Source organism: Lasiodiplodia theobromae (genome assembly GCF_012971845.1).
Source record: "Lasiodiplodia theobromae strain AM2As chromosome Unknown scaffold_86, whole genome shotgun sequence".
Taxonomy (NCBI): domain Eukaryota; kingdom Fungi; phylum Ascomycota; class Dothideomycetes; order Botryosphaeriales; family Botryosphaeriaceae; genus Lasiodiplodia; species Lasiodiplodia theobromae.
This window is the reverse complement of record NW_023336570.1, coordinates 1-12,367: the sequence shown is the minus strand read 5'-3', so window position 1 is coordinate 12,367 and position 12,367 is coordinate 1. Positions and strand designations below refer to the sequence as shown.

Below are 12,367 nucleotides of genomic sequence, written 5' to 3'. Positions count from 1 at the left end.
AACAGCGCTCCGGTGAACTTTTTTGGACGCTGGCCGCGACAATTCTCAGCCCTATGCGCACGGTCCACCAGGCCGCCGCTGCGACGGTGCCGGCGGCAACGTCTTTGGCGCCGGTTGTCGCTCCGCGTGCGAGCCCGTCCGTCCCCGACCTCCCGCGCCGAACTCACCCACCGACGGCTCGAGTGCAGAAAACGGCCATGGCGACGTACACGTCTGCGACACACACGGCAGCTTCTCGCCCTCGCACCGGCCAGCGCACCCAGCGCCGGCCAGGCACGGGGCGGCCAACCACAGCAGCGACCAGTGGTGCTGGGATCGGAGCCCAGCGCGTCGTGTGCGCCGTCAGCGAGTCTCGCGGCATCTCTCCCACCGTTGGCCTCGCCATCGTGAACCTTGACGCTGTCCAAGCGGTTCTCTGTCAGATCTGCGACAGCCAGACCTACGTGCGCACCGTACACAAGTTGCAGGTCTACGCGCCCTGCGAGATCCTCATCGTCTCCACCGCTGCCGATCCCAAGTCCAAGCTCTTTTCCATCATTGAGGAGAACCTGCAGGGCATCGACAGCCGGATCACCCCGGTCGACCGCAGGTACTGGGCCGAGACGGCCGGGACCGAGTACATCCAGCAACTGGCCTTCGCCGACGATGTGGAGGCCATCAAGCTGTCGCTTGAGGGCAACTATTTCTGTGTTTGCTGCTTTGCTGCTGTACACCTTCCGCCCGCTAGAGGCGGCTCTCTCGTGCTGACGGACGCAGGTAATGAAGTACGTTGAGTTGGGTCACGGTGTGACCTTCCCACCGCATGCTCTGAAGATCAAGTACGAGCCCTCGGAGGGCTCCATGATGATTGATGTCCCCACCATATGTGCCCTGGAGCTCATCCAGAACCTCGAGAATCCAAAGTCCCGGTACTGTTTGTTCGGTTTGTTGAATGAGACGTTGACGCCAATGGGTGCGAGGCTGCTACGCAGCAACATCCTCCAGCCGCTCACAAATGAGGACACGCTAAAGAATCGTTATGATGCGCTAGAGGAGATGTCCACCAAGGAGGACCTTTTCTTCGCCGTGAGACAAGGCGCGTCTACTTTAAGCCCCAAGGAGAGCGGCACCAACTGACAGTCACTAGCGCTAAAAGGGTTCCTGGATGTCGACAGGATCTTGTCCGCAGTTTGTGCTCTCTCTCTCTCTCTCTCTCTCCCCGCGCCTTCTCCGGCATGCGTTGTCTGTACTCATCCATTGCCTCAGGTTATTCTAGTTCCTACCAAGCCTTCGATATACACCATGGAGCAAGCCATCAACCATGTCATCATGCTCAAGCAATTCGTCATATCAATCCGGCCCATCTACGAAGCATTGACCGGAGCCAGAAGCACGATGCTCCGCGAGATCCAAGCGGTGAGGCTCCATGGCCAAGTCCGAATTCTCGGGCTGACCGTCCAAGTTCTGTCACCCCGACCTCATCGACCCCATTCAAGAGCTGATCGATTCCGTGATCAATGAGGATACAGTCTTCGCCAAGAGGCCGCTGGACCTGAGGAACCAGCACATCTACGCAGTGAAGGTCAGCTCTCTCGATCCCCCCCAAGGCTGCAGTGGAATCTAACCCAATTAGGCTGGTGTCAACGGTCTCCTCGATGTGGCACGTCAAGCATACAGAGAGGCCACCGAGGATGCATATCAACTGGTCGACGAGCTTGGTGGTAAGTCCCCCTCGGATTGACCTACATCGCGCTAACTCGTGCTTGAGAAACACACAACGTCGGCCTCGCGATTAAATTTGACCCAGCGCGCCAGTTCTACATCCAGCTCAACACCGCAGATGTAGAAGACCGGGCTTTACCGCCAATTTTCACCAACGTGCACAAGAAAAAGGGGGTCATCGAGTGTCAGACCATCGACCTTATGAAGCGGAACCAGAAGATCGTCGATGCACACAACGAGGTTGTCTGTCTAAGCAACAGATCCGTCCAGGGTCTTATCGCCGAACTCCGTAGATGCGTAGCTACTCTCTACCGCGTTTGCGAAGGTATCGCCATGCTGGACATGGTATCATCATTCGCGCACCTCGTCGCGAGCCAAGAGTACATCCGCCCTACCCTGGCCAAGACTCTTGCCATCAAAGCAGGTCGTCATCCAATCCGAGAGAAGATACAGCAATCAAAATTCGTCCCAAACGACTTTTATGCCACCCAACAAAAGCGATTTCAAGTCATCACTGGCTGCAACATGAGCGGCAAAAGCACTTACATCCGGGCTGTTGCCCTCATGACTGTCATGACGCAGATTGGGATGTTTGTGCCCGCACAATACGCGTCAATGCCCATTCAACGACAGCTATTCGCTAGAGTCTCACTTGACGACAGTATTGAGGCCAATGTTTCCACTTTCGCCGCCGAAATGAGAGAGGCGGCGTTCATCCTACGGAACATCAGCAAGGACAGCATAGCCATAATTGACGAACTAGGCCGCGGAACCAGCACTCGTGATGGCCTCGCCATCGCGCTCGCAATTGCTGAAGCTCTGGTCGACAGTCATGCTTTCGTCTGGTTCGCCACACATTTTCGCGAGCTCGCCGAGATCATGGCCGAAAGAAACGGCATTGTAAACCTCCACCTTGCTGTAGATACGAGAGTCGAGGAGGGAGCCATGAACATGCTATACAAGATTGCGGAAGGTCCTATTAGTGAACAGCACTATGGACTCACACTTGCACGGGTGGTGCCTCTCCCTTCCGAAGTCCTCGAACAGGCGGGCCAAGTTTCCACGAAGCTGAAGCAACGACTGCACAGCCGAGAAAAGACATCACCAAATGTGATCCGGGAGCGCCGCCGGGGGTTGCTACTCAGTCTCAAGGAACACCTCTTGCAAGCCCAAAGCGGCGCTATGGAAGGACTAACGTTGGGGGGCTGGCTGAAGGAGTTGCAGCGTGAGTTCGTCATCAGAATGTCATCAATCGACGCTGCCGCTGCAGAGGCGGAAGACCTCGCAAACGAGGATGGATGCGTCTCCGAGTCAGATTTCACCACGGCTCACAAAGACATGTTGATCCCTGCAGCATCAGAGGGGTGCGTTGGCGAAAAGCCCAGCAGTGCCACTGCAATTCCAAGCAGTGGCTCGTCGACGACTACTGAATTAGGATAGTCGAAGCTGGGCTCGCATCTTCCCCTTCTAGACTTTCCACCCACGCTACTCATTGCGAAGAACTTCTCCGTCGGCCCAACTTTGTCATTGAGGTTCGAAATACTCAAGCGAGCACATGCTTTTCTCGTTGTACTACACTTCACACCGGTTCCTTTTCAAAAGTGGCGAAGAATTCAACCATTTTCTTTACGGCTCCTGCACTGTAACTGGCTGGTATACGTACGAAAAAGGATCCATCCCATTGACTAAACCTGTCTATATGATCTATTCTAGTTTTTAATCCCTCTATCCCGTCTATATCTAGCGCCAGAATCCAACACAAACCCCGTACATCAGACCACGGGCATGGACATCGTTGGGGGGTCCACCACAGTTCCGTGTCAGAGTCGTAAAGTTACCTCACTGGATGCCAGCGTCTTCTTTGATGAGGTCGCTGGCGCGCTCAGCGATGGCGTAAATGGTGCTGGTGAGGTGGCCACACACTTGGAAAGGCAGGACGCTAGCATCGACGACTCTCACATTATTTGTGCCGTAAACCTTCAACCGATCGCTGACAACTCCACCCATCTCGCGCGGCATCATTACGGCAGTGCTAAGAACGTGGAAGTTGGGCCGCCAGTTTTGCAAGATCCAGGCAGCCCACTCGTCGTCGTCGGCCGCTTCAGCAACCGTCACTACGCCCGGTTCAAGCTCTTCGCCCGCAAGCCCGGCAAGGCTACCAGTGGCGAACAGCTTGCGGAAGAATTTGGCGACACCGACCTGGACATCGAGATCGAAGTCGAACATCATGTATCTCGGGTTGATGGTAGCGGGGCTGCTGGGATCAGATGAGGCAATGTGGATGTTTCCCCGAGAGAAAGGAAGCGTGCCCCAGTACTCCGAGCCAAAGTGTTTGGCGGGAACGTGGAGGATCTCGGCGATAGGAACCTGCGCATCGAAAACGAGCGAGTGTTGGACCTCTAGCAGCGAGAGAAGAGTCGAGGCATTGGTAGCGTTGTTGTTCTGCGCCGCAATCTGAGCAGCCAAGCCCGGCAGAGCACTGCGTACGGAAGATGCGAGGCTCGTGGCAGTTTCGGCGCCGTAGATATCCGTCACGTTGGGGTAAGACACGTAGTTGGCAAGCCCTTTGTAGGTTTTGTTGTTCGGGGTGGCGTAGTAAATACCGTTGTTGATCTGATCGATGAGGTTCTCGCCAACGCCTGGGAGGGGAACCTTGGTCGTAACGTTGGCTCGGGACAGGATACTACAGGGCGGTCAACGGCGCGGGTCAAGAGGAGATGGAATGCAGTCATCAACTTACTCAGGGTTACCAACGCCAGAAAGCTCGAGGATAGCAGGAGTCCTCAGAGCGCCGGCGGAAACGATGACCTCCTTGTTTGCGGTGAGAGCGAGGGCCGTGCCGTCCACGCCAGTTGCCTCGACGCCGGACGCAACAGCATTGCCCTCGCTATCGTCGTCACCCCAGAAGAGGCGTGTGACGGAGGTGTCGTACAAGACGTGCAGGTTCGGCCGTGCTTTGAAAGGGAAATAGTAGGCACGAGCCGCATCGGAGCGGACGTTTTCGGCCACATCGACCATCATGGGGAAGACGTTGAAGCCACGCATGGCGCCTCCGCTGACGTCTGGTGAGTAGGGGATACCGAGCTCCTGATAGGACGCGTTCAAAGGTGCGAGGAAATCGTTGATGGCCTGTTCGTCTGGATAGCCGACCTTCAGGTTGCCTCGGTTTCCATGGAAAGAGTGTTCGTACGCGGCTCCGCCGCGAATCTGCTCGGAACCAGGGACCTGGTACTTCTCACTCTTGAGGTAGTACGGCCAGAGGTTCTGCCAGTTCCATCCACTGTTGCCGATCTGCTCCCAAGCATCGATCTGGGAGGCTTCGGCACGAGTGAAAGACATGCCTGGTGGCCGAATTAACTAGGTGAATGTGTTGAAGCTGCAAGGGAACGTGCGTACCGTTGATTGCGGTGGATCCGCCGAGCACCTTTCCGGCATGCATGGCGTGGGTAGAACCGCCTCTCTGGGCCACGGATGGGTAAGACCAGTCGAGTGCCGTGTTCAGCGCCAGTCCATATCCGTCCGGTGCCGTCACGTTTGGATTGTCGTAGCCCGAACCGCCAGCCTCGATGACGAGAACTGAGGCATTGGTTTCTGACAGGCGGTTGGCAACGACCAGTCCTCCAGCACCGCCTCCGACAATGATGTAGTCGTAGGCCCTAGCTGCCAAAGGACTGGCCGTTGCCAGGGAGACGAGGGAAGAGGTGAGGAGGAAGCAGCGCATACTGTCGAGGAGCAGCTTACCAACGAGTGCTGGAGAAGTGGTGATGGAGAGAGGCGATGTTCTCGTTCAGCAAAGCGACATTTATACCTGCTGGCAGAGGTCCGGTCGATGGCACAACGGGCGGCATCGGCGGACTCCCACGCAGATTGCACCATTCGAAGGAGGTGGGTTCAACTGAACGGTGTGGGCGACGATGATCACGGTTCCTCTCGGACTGACGGTGGTCTGGAGCTCGGCAGGGACAGCCAGGCCTCTTGGCTTGGAGTGCGTAAAGAGACGGCGAGCATCGTGCTGCTCGTCCAAGGCTCGATCAGGCAACGGAGACTCGGAGGATGACGAGGGCGATCTCCCGGATAGGCAGCGGACAGAGTAGCAGCCAAGCCCACGTGCGTGGAATGACAAAGGCAGCGGATGACGCGGGTCTAGATGTGGTGGTTTCAGGTAAGCTGGCGGATCTTCACAGCTTCGAGTGGGTCTGACTGAGAGCATGATAGTTTCGAGAGTGGATCTGACCAAGAGCATAGGTTCGGGAGCGGCATCGGGCCAAGCAATGCGAGGGCGGCCCGCCTGCCAACACCATCGGCCCGCCGCCGTCGTCCTTGGCGACTTCACCTGCAGTACCACGTTGTCCAGACGCCTTTCGCTGGCAGCGTTGCGACGTCCAGCGCCTTGTCCCGCGGCTTGGGGCCGAGGGCCCACTTGGTCGTGGTTCTCTCCTATCTCGTTAGCCGCATCGATGCTCGTCCCGAAACTCCAAACGGCGAGGGCGGAGCACCACGGTGTTCGCCCTCAGCGTCCGGTCTCGGCTAGCATCTCTATCAGCTTCATATGAGATCATCAGGTGGCTCTTCGCTTATGAGAGCCTCACCAACTTCGGCTGATCCCGAACCGCTCTGGATGCTTCGTCCTCCGGCGTCGGACTTTCACCAACGTTGCGGATCCAAATCGACGTCGACTAGGGCCAGCCGTAGTCTCCCCGTCGATCCTCTTTTGTATTGCGCTTTTCCCTAATCATTCCAACGCCGTCGCTATTAAACGCCACTCATGCCAGAGCCCAACTTGCCAATGCCACCGACTGCGCGCACAGCATGGCCCTCCATACGCCAACCCTTGCCACGCCGCTTTTGCTCTTGGCAATCATGCCCTCGTCATCCCAAGAGCTGCCGCTCCCATCCACCGCCGCGTCGACATTTGCAGCAAACTGGCCGAGGACGTTGCCTCTAGGCCAATAGCTACACACGACATACCAGCCGTTGGCGTGGTCGCCTTGGCTCGAGCCGCCGCAGTTGGTCCTCCCGCACCCCATCGACGTGGTACCTTTCCAAACCATCTGCGAGAAGTGGCCCGTGGCTTCCGTGAAGCCTGGATCCGCGAAGTCGAAGTGCTGCGACTCGTTGGCCCAGGCTGTGACGGCGGCCGAAGCCGAGGGGTAGGTCGCGGCAAGGTTTTCGCCGTACGGCCCGTTCTGGTTCCAGCTTTGTTAGTCTGGGGGCACTCGATGCGGGAGGCAAAGCGGCGTACCGAGTGTTCGAACTTGCAGCCCTCGGACCAAGCCTGCGCGTAATCTGCGAGCGTGTCGTTCCACGAAAGCGCGCTTGCATTGTAGTTCTGCCGCACTGTGTTGGTTATGTCCAGAACAGTGTTGTCGAAGACGGCGTCATCCGTATACGAATGCTCGTCCGTGGTGACCGACGCAGTTGCCGTCGCGACTGCCGCAGAGGCGTAGATGGTTTGCACGACGGTGATCGTCGATGTGTGTCGGAGAGTCGTCGTTGATTCCGTGGGCAGTGCAAGCGAGGCAGAGAGAAGCAGCAAGTTGAACCAAAACCAGCCCATGATCAACGAGAAAGTGAGGGAAGCGATGAGCGTCTGGTCGTGTTGACGCGCAGAGATACATACATATCTATCCAGCAGCCGCGCGCCAAGACGAAGCTGTCTCCTGTCGTTTGTATTGCCGCCAGACGTGTGGTTGTCGATGATCCAAGGCCAGCGCTTAACCCGTGACGTAGCGCTCGCTATTCTTGGCTTTCGTCGCGTTTCAGCCCTGCCAACCTCTGCGCAATGCACCCGGGAAAAGTCAAAGACTGACGGCCAAATGGATCGTGAGCAATTGAAATATGTACGGTGCAGCCAAAGAAAGCGGCCCAACGCGTTGCGCCCCTGCGCACCGGCTGGCCAGGTGCGGCAGATAATACACGAAGAGAGAAGAAAAAAAGTCGCCCGTTAGTCCGTCTCCCTTGCTCGCCCGTCAGAACACACCCGGCAGCAAACGAGAATGCCACTAGCGCCACGCCGCAAGAACAAAACAAAAGAAAGGGAGAGCCGGGTGTGACGGAAATTTACATGGAATCCTCGTCGGGCCCGAGGATCCTCTGGGTATATGTACCGCGTCTTTTCTCGGGATTCCAGTACACAATTACTAACGCCTGTAAGACTTCCTGGCTGCGAGAGCGCAGCCGAAGAATAAACGCCTGCCAACGCCAAACGGAGTCGTCTAATGAAAAGTAGAGACGATAAGCAAGACTGACGGGAAAGGAAACTTCGGACAAGAAGCGCGAGCCACGGCATGATGGCAGCGGGCGGGACGGCAGTCGTCGGTGCTGAGAGCCGGAGGCGCGACGGTGCCCGTGTCGCGGGGTGCGTGCTGATGGCTGCGCGAGGGAAAAGCTGGAGGAATGGGGAGTCTAGATGAGCAGCACTGCGGCGGTCAGCGACGCGGGTCGGCGCGGGTCGCGGCGCGGGCGGCTCACCAACTGTTCTCATTTGATGCTTCAGGAACCGTCCTTAGGAATGGTGGTGCTCTGGCCGGTGCCGGCCCACACGCCTCCGCCGACGGCGCGCGAGATGCCCACGCTCAGGCCGACGGCCAGCGCGACAACGGTCAAGCCGATCAGCACCTCGAGCATGATCTTCTGCTTCTTGGACAGGCGGCCCCAGCACTGGCAGGTGCGGCGCTGCGTCTTGGCGGCGCGGGCCTTGTCCTGCAGCGTCTGCTTGGTGGGCCAGACTGTGCATTCCTTGACGCGGCCGTCAATGCTGACCTTGGGCTGCGTCTGCGTCGTGGCCGCCGACAGCGGCACGCCGTTGGGGTTGCCGACGCTGAGCAGGCCAGACTCGAGATCGGGCTTGCTGCGATCGACCTCGAGATGCGAGCGGCTCTCCGGGTGCTGGTAGAAGGGGCTGAACGGGTCATTGGTGCGGTAGGTGGGCGAGGCCACGGCGGCGGCGGCGGAGAGATGGCTGTCGGTCGACGGCTGGCTCCTGAGCGCGGTCGCGGGCACATTGGTCGCGGCTGGCGGCGAGTCGGGCGTCAGCGGCCGGGTGATGGTGACGCCGAACGTCGTCTTCTCGTCTTGGGGCGGCATTGCGAGCTGGCGGGAGGGCGACGGCGCTGCTGCGGTTCCGCGGGCAGAAGAGGCAGACGGGGGCGCTGCCAATCTGCGACAGGAGGCGGTGCAGCGCGCTGGAAACTGGCAGGCGGCGCAGGACGGGGACAACGGCAGGCGCGAGGGCGGTTGATAAAGCAATTGCGGCGCGGTCTCGACTGCAGTGGTGGTGGTCGTGGTGGCAGGCGATAGCGCTAGGCGGCTGGGCGAGGCGGCAGCTTCTTGCTTGCGGGCTGGGTCTGGGAGGGCGGCGGACAGCGCAGCGCAGGCGGTTTCAAGGACCGCGCGCAGCGAGTCGGCCGGGCCAGGGGCCGGCTGGGGTGGTGATCAAAATTCCACTGTCTCGCAATCTCTCGTCGTTGCGCTGCCAGGGACGCGTGCGAGGGCCCCTGCGCTAGCCCGCAATTGATCGCTCCAGGCGGCTGAATGTCAAGCGCTACGCTCAAAAAGCACGAGCTTGACGCTCCCCGGCCTGCAACCGGCCGCCGCCTGTGCGCCCGCGAGTCGCCGCCCGCCACCCCACTGCCATAGACGCCCGCCGCTTCTTCATGCACCGCTCTTCGCCGGGCCTCGCCGCTCGTTCCCTGCTGGCCCAGGCCCGCCAGTGCGAGCGAGCATGCGCCACATGGGCCAACTTTTCCGAAACACGCGCCGCCCACTTTCAGCGCCCGCTCTTCCCTGGGCCGGCACCATTTAAACGGTCGAACGCGCTGTCCGTGCTCTGCCCGCTGATGCAGACCGCGTGTCGACCGCTCCACTAAAGACGGCCCGCCCACCTGTGCGCGCGCTGTGCTTTAATTCGCCTAAGTCCAACGCGCGCCATTGTCATCCAGCCCCCTCTTACAGCCGATGGCTGGTGCGGATTTGTTTTTTCAAGAAGAACTGGGGTTCCAACCTATCATCACCCTGAGAAGGAGCACAAACCCACGGTTTCGACCTGTTATTACCAGAGCGAGCCCAGAGTCCCTTGTGCTGATCTTCGCACTAGCATTCCGCTGCGAGAGGGAGCTATACATGCATACTGAAAGATCTATATCGATCTGTTGACACTCCATTTCGGCCAATCGATTTGTCCCCACTATTCTGCCTCGCTTCTATCGCTCGCTTCACGTAGATATGCAGTATACCCTAGCTATAATGAATCGCGTACTAAGGCGTTCTATTCGTTGCATCGCGAGATCGTTATCTCCTTGGCCGGCTTTATCCAACGGCACGCCTACTGGTCACAATCCTGCCAGTTACGTGTGGCTAGTGGTAGTGGCTGGAGGTCTTAGATAGTGGCTATAGCAGCCGGCGCAGCGATGCGACGCGGCAGCTAGCTGTCTTACCCAACTACCTACTACTAAGCCAGCTTACATTTAGGCCACTACAAATTTAACTTCCTAATTTCTAGAATGGAGTAACTAATCGTGGCCAAGGTCGCTCCTCAATAAGCGTTGCCTATTCATCGCAGGCCGCGCTCGTGCTTGGCCCCACCCTGACGGGTAGCCGACAGCCCAACGCTCATATCACCCCAACGCTCGCCTGTAGCAATGCGCATCGTTGTCTATCGTGTGTCTCAACACCGCGTGGTGTTGTTAATTTACAAACAGTTGCTTTTCCCTCTTCCTTACTACCGCTGTCACCTGTGAAAGAACCTTGCCCCAGCCTAAACGCTTTCGAATTGTACACGTTCGTTTATGCGCCAAATGCTCCGCACGCTGCTCCTGTATATGAGCTAGCATGAGCTTTTCCTCTGCGATATGACGCGCACGAATCGCGTAAATGACTCCTCCGTGTTGCGTGATCCTCCTGGCATCTGCTTGGCGTGCTTGACGTGCCTGCGTAGCCACGGACTGCTTTTCAAACTCGTTGTTTGTAATGACGCTTTCTGCGGCCATGGCGAGCGAATCTCTCAACGCTAAAAGAGGTCACATGGTCGCCCAGCGTATGCGTAGCAGCCGGCTGCTTATCTGCTTGCACGCGCGGCGTAGTTAGTATTATTAGCCGGTAAATTACTCGAATATTAGGGTTTTTAAAATTAATTACCGAAATATTAAAAATATTACTAAAATATTAGGTAGAGATATATTACTAATTTATATAAAAATCTAATATCTTAGAAATAAAAACGTAATTAATAATATTTTAGTAAATATTAAGGCCGCTACTTTTTTAATATCTCTATTTATTATTCTAATATTTTTATTTATTATTTTAATACTCTCTTTTTTAATAGTAAATTACTAAACTATTTATATTTTAATTTTTATTTTCTAAATTACTTAGATATTTATTTAATTATCTACTATAGATAATTTAATAAAAAAGAAATTACTAAATATAATTTCTTTTATTAGCGGCGACTTAAATACGATCTCTTAGATTTAAATACGATCTCTTTAAAATTTATCGCTAAAACGTTAACTTTCTTATATAGAAGATAGTTTTTCTTAATATATTAATATTTTTTAGTATTTCTTCTACTAAAAAATATAAAATAATAATTAAATCTTCGCGTAAGTAGCGCTTTATCGCGTCGTAAAAAAATTAATTTTTAAAAAGATTTTTACTAAATAAATCGATATTCTTATTATAAAAATTTCTATTTTTTATTATAATTCGTAAATATAAGTCTAAATACTAATATATAAATATAAAATACTTATATTTTAATTACGTTATAGCGTTATAGTATTAAAAATATTTTTAATATTAGAAAAGAGATCGTATTTAGATTTAAGAGATTATATTTAAATTATTTATAATAAAAGAGATCGTATTTAATAATTTTCTCTTTAGTAAATAGTAAAATACTAGTTTTATATTAATACGTAAAGTAGTTAATTTAGTAAATAATATATAATTATAGTTAATTTAGTAAATAGACCGGTTTAAATTTACTAAATTATCTAGTTTTTTATAAAAATAAATAATTTCTCGTCTATTTCTTAACTAAATTATACGAAAATTTTAATTATATATTTTTATACTACTATAAGCTTAAGTTTAAAATTTAGTTTTAATTAAAGTAAGTAATAGTAAAAAATTTACTTCGCGTTTTTTTATATAAATAGACTAATTTAAGTAAAATTATTTTAGTAAATAACTTTTTTTTAGTAAATTACTTTTTTTATATAAAAGCTATTAGAAAGCTATATATAATATAGTTAAAATTTTAAAATATATAAAGTAACTAAGTAGCGAAAATTTATTATAATATTAAAGTTATATAGATAAAGTATATACTATAAAAGTAGTTTAAAATATAGACTATAAGTATAGTAAAAAGTAGTTTATTTTTAGAGTAATTATAAAATTGTATATATTTAATAGTATCGTGGTTTAAATAGTATATTTAAATCTAAATAATATATATCTAAAATTTTATTTCTAAAAATATTAACGTTTCTATTTAGAAATTAATTTTTTTTATAATAAATATTATTTTTAAGTCTCTCTACTATTATAAAAAGATAAAAAATAATTAAATTTTAGTCGTTATTAACGTTTTCTTACGCGAAAAAAAAAAGTTAGTTTTTAAAATCTTTTTAACTAAATAAGTCGATATTTTTATTAT

The 12,367-nt window shown here is 52.8% G+C and overlaps 4 protein-coding genes across 4 annotated transcripts; 1 reads left to right on the top strand and 3 right to left on the bottom strand.

Annotated features, from left to right (window-relative positions):
* Positions 1 to 53: 53 nt before the first annotated feature.
* LTHEOB_12937 (DNA mismatch repair protein msh4) lies at positions 54 to 3,141 on the top strand (the record flags this gene model as incomplete). The annotated part of the gene is made up of 6 exons (XM_035509859.1): positions 54 to 689; positions 757 to 1,065; positions 1,246 to 1,395; positions 1,442 to 1,561; positions 1,613 to 1,700; positions 1,748 to 3,141. The coding sequence occupies 6 exons, from the start codon at positions 54 to 56 to the stop codon at positions 3,139 to 3,141; spliced, it is 2,697 nt and encodes an 898-aa protein (XP_035363318.1).
* A 399-nt stretch (positions 3,142 to 3,540) lies between these two features.
* LTHEOB_12936 (Glucose oxidase) lies at positions 3,541 to 5,422 on the bottom strand (the record flags this gene model as incomplete). The annotated part of the gene is made up of 3 exons (XM_035509858.1): positions 3,541 to 4,384; positions 4,442 to 5,042; positions 5,098 to 5,422. 3 exons carry the CDS (start codon positions 5,420 to 5,422, stop codon positions 3,541 to 3,543), a joined length of 1,770 nt encoding a protein of 589 aa, XP_035363317.1.
* Positions 5,423 to 6,464: 1,042 nt separating this feature from the next.
* LTHEOB_12935 (Allergen V5/Tpx-1-related protein) lies at positions 6,465 to 7,258 on the bottom strand (the record flags this gene model as incomplete). Its single annotated transcript, XM_035509857.1, has 2 exons — positions 6,465 to 6,887; positions 6,944 to 7,258. The coding sequence occupies 2 exons, from the start codon at positions 7,256 to 7,258 to the stop codon at positions 6,465 to 6,467; spliced, it is 738 nt and encodes a 245-aa protein (XP_035363316.1).
* A 935-nt stretch (positions 7,259 to 8,193) lies between these two features.
* On the bottom strand, positions 8,194 to 8,787 carry LTHEOB_12934 (uncharacterized protein; the record flags this gene model as incomplete). The annotated part of the gene is made up of 1 exon (XM_035509856.1): positions 8,194 to 8,787. The coding sequence occupies one exon, from the start codon at positions 8,785 to 8,787 to the stop codon at positions 8,194 to 8,196; it is 594 nt and encodes a 197-aa protein (XP_035363315.1).
* Positions 8,788 to 12,367: the final 3,580 nt, after the last annotated feature.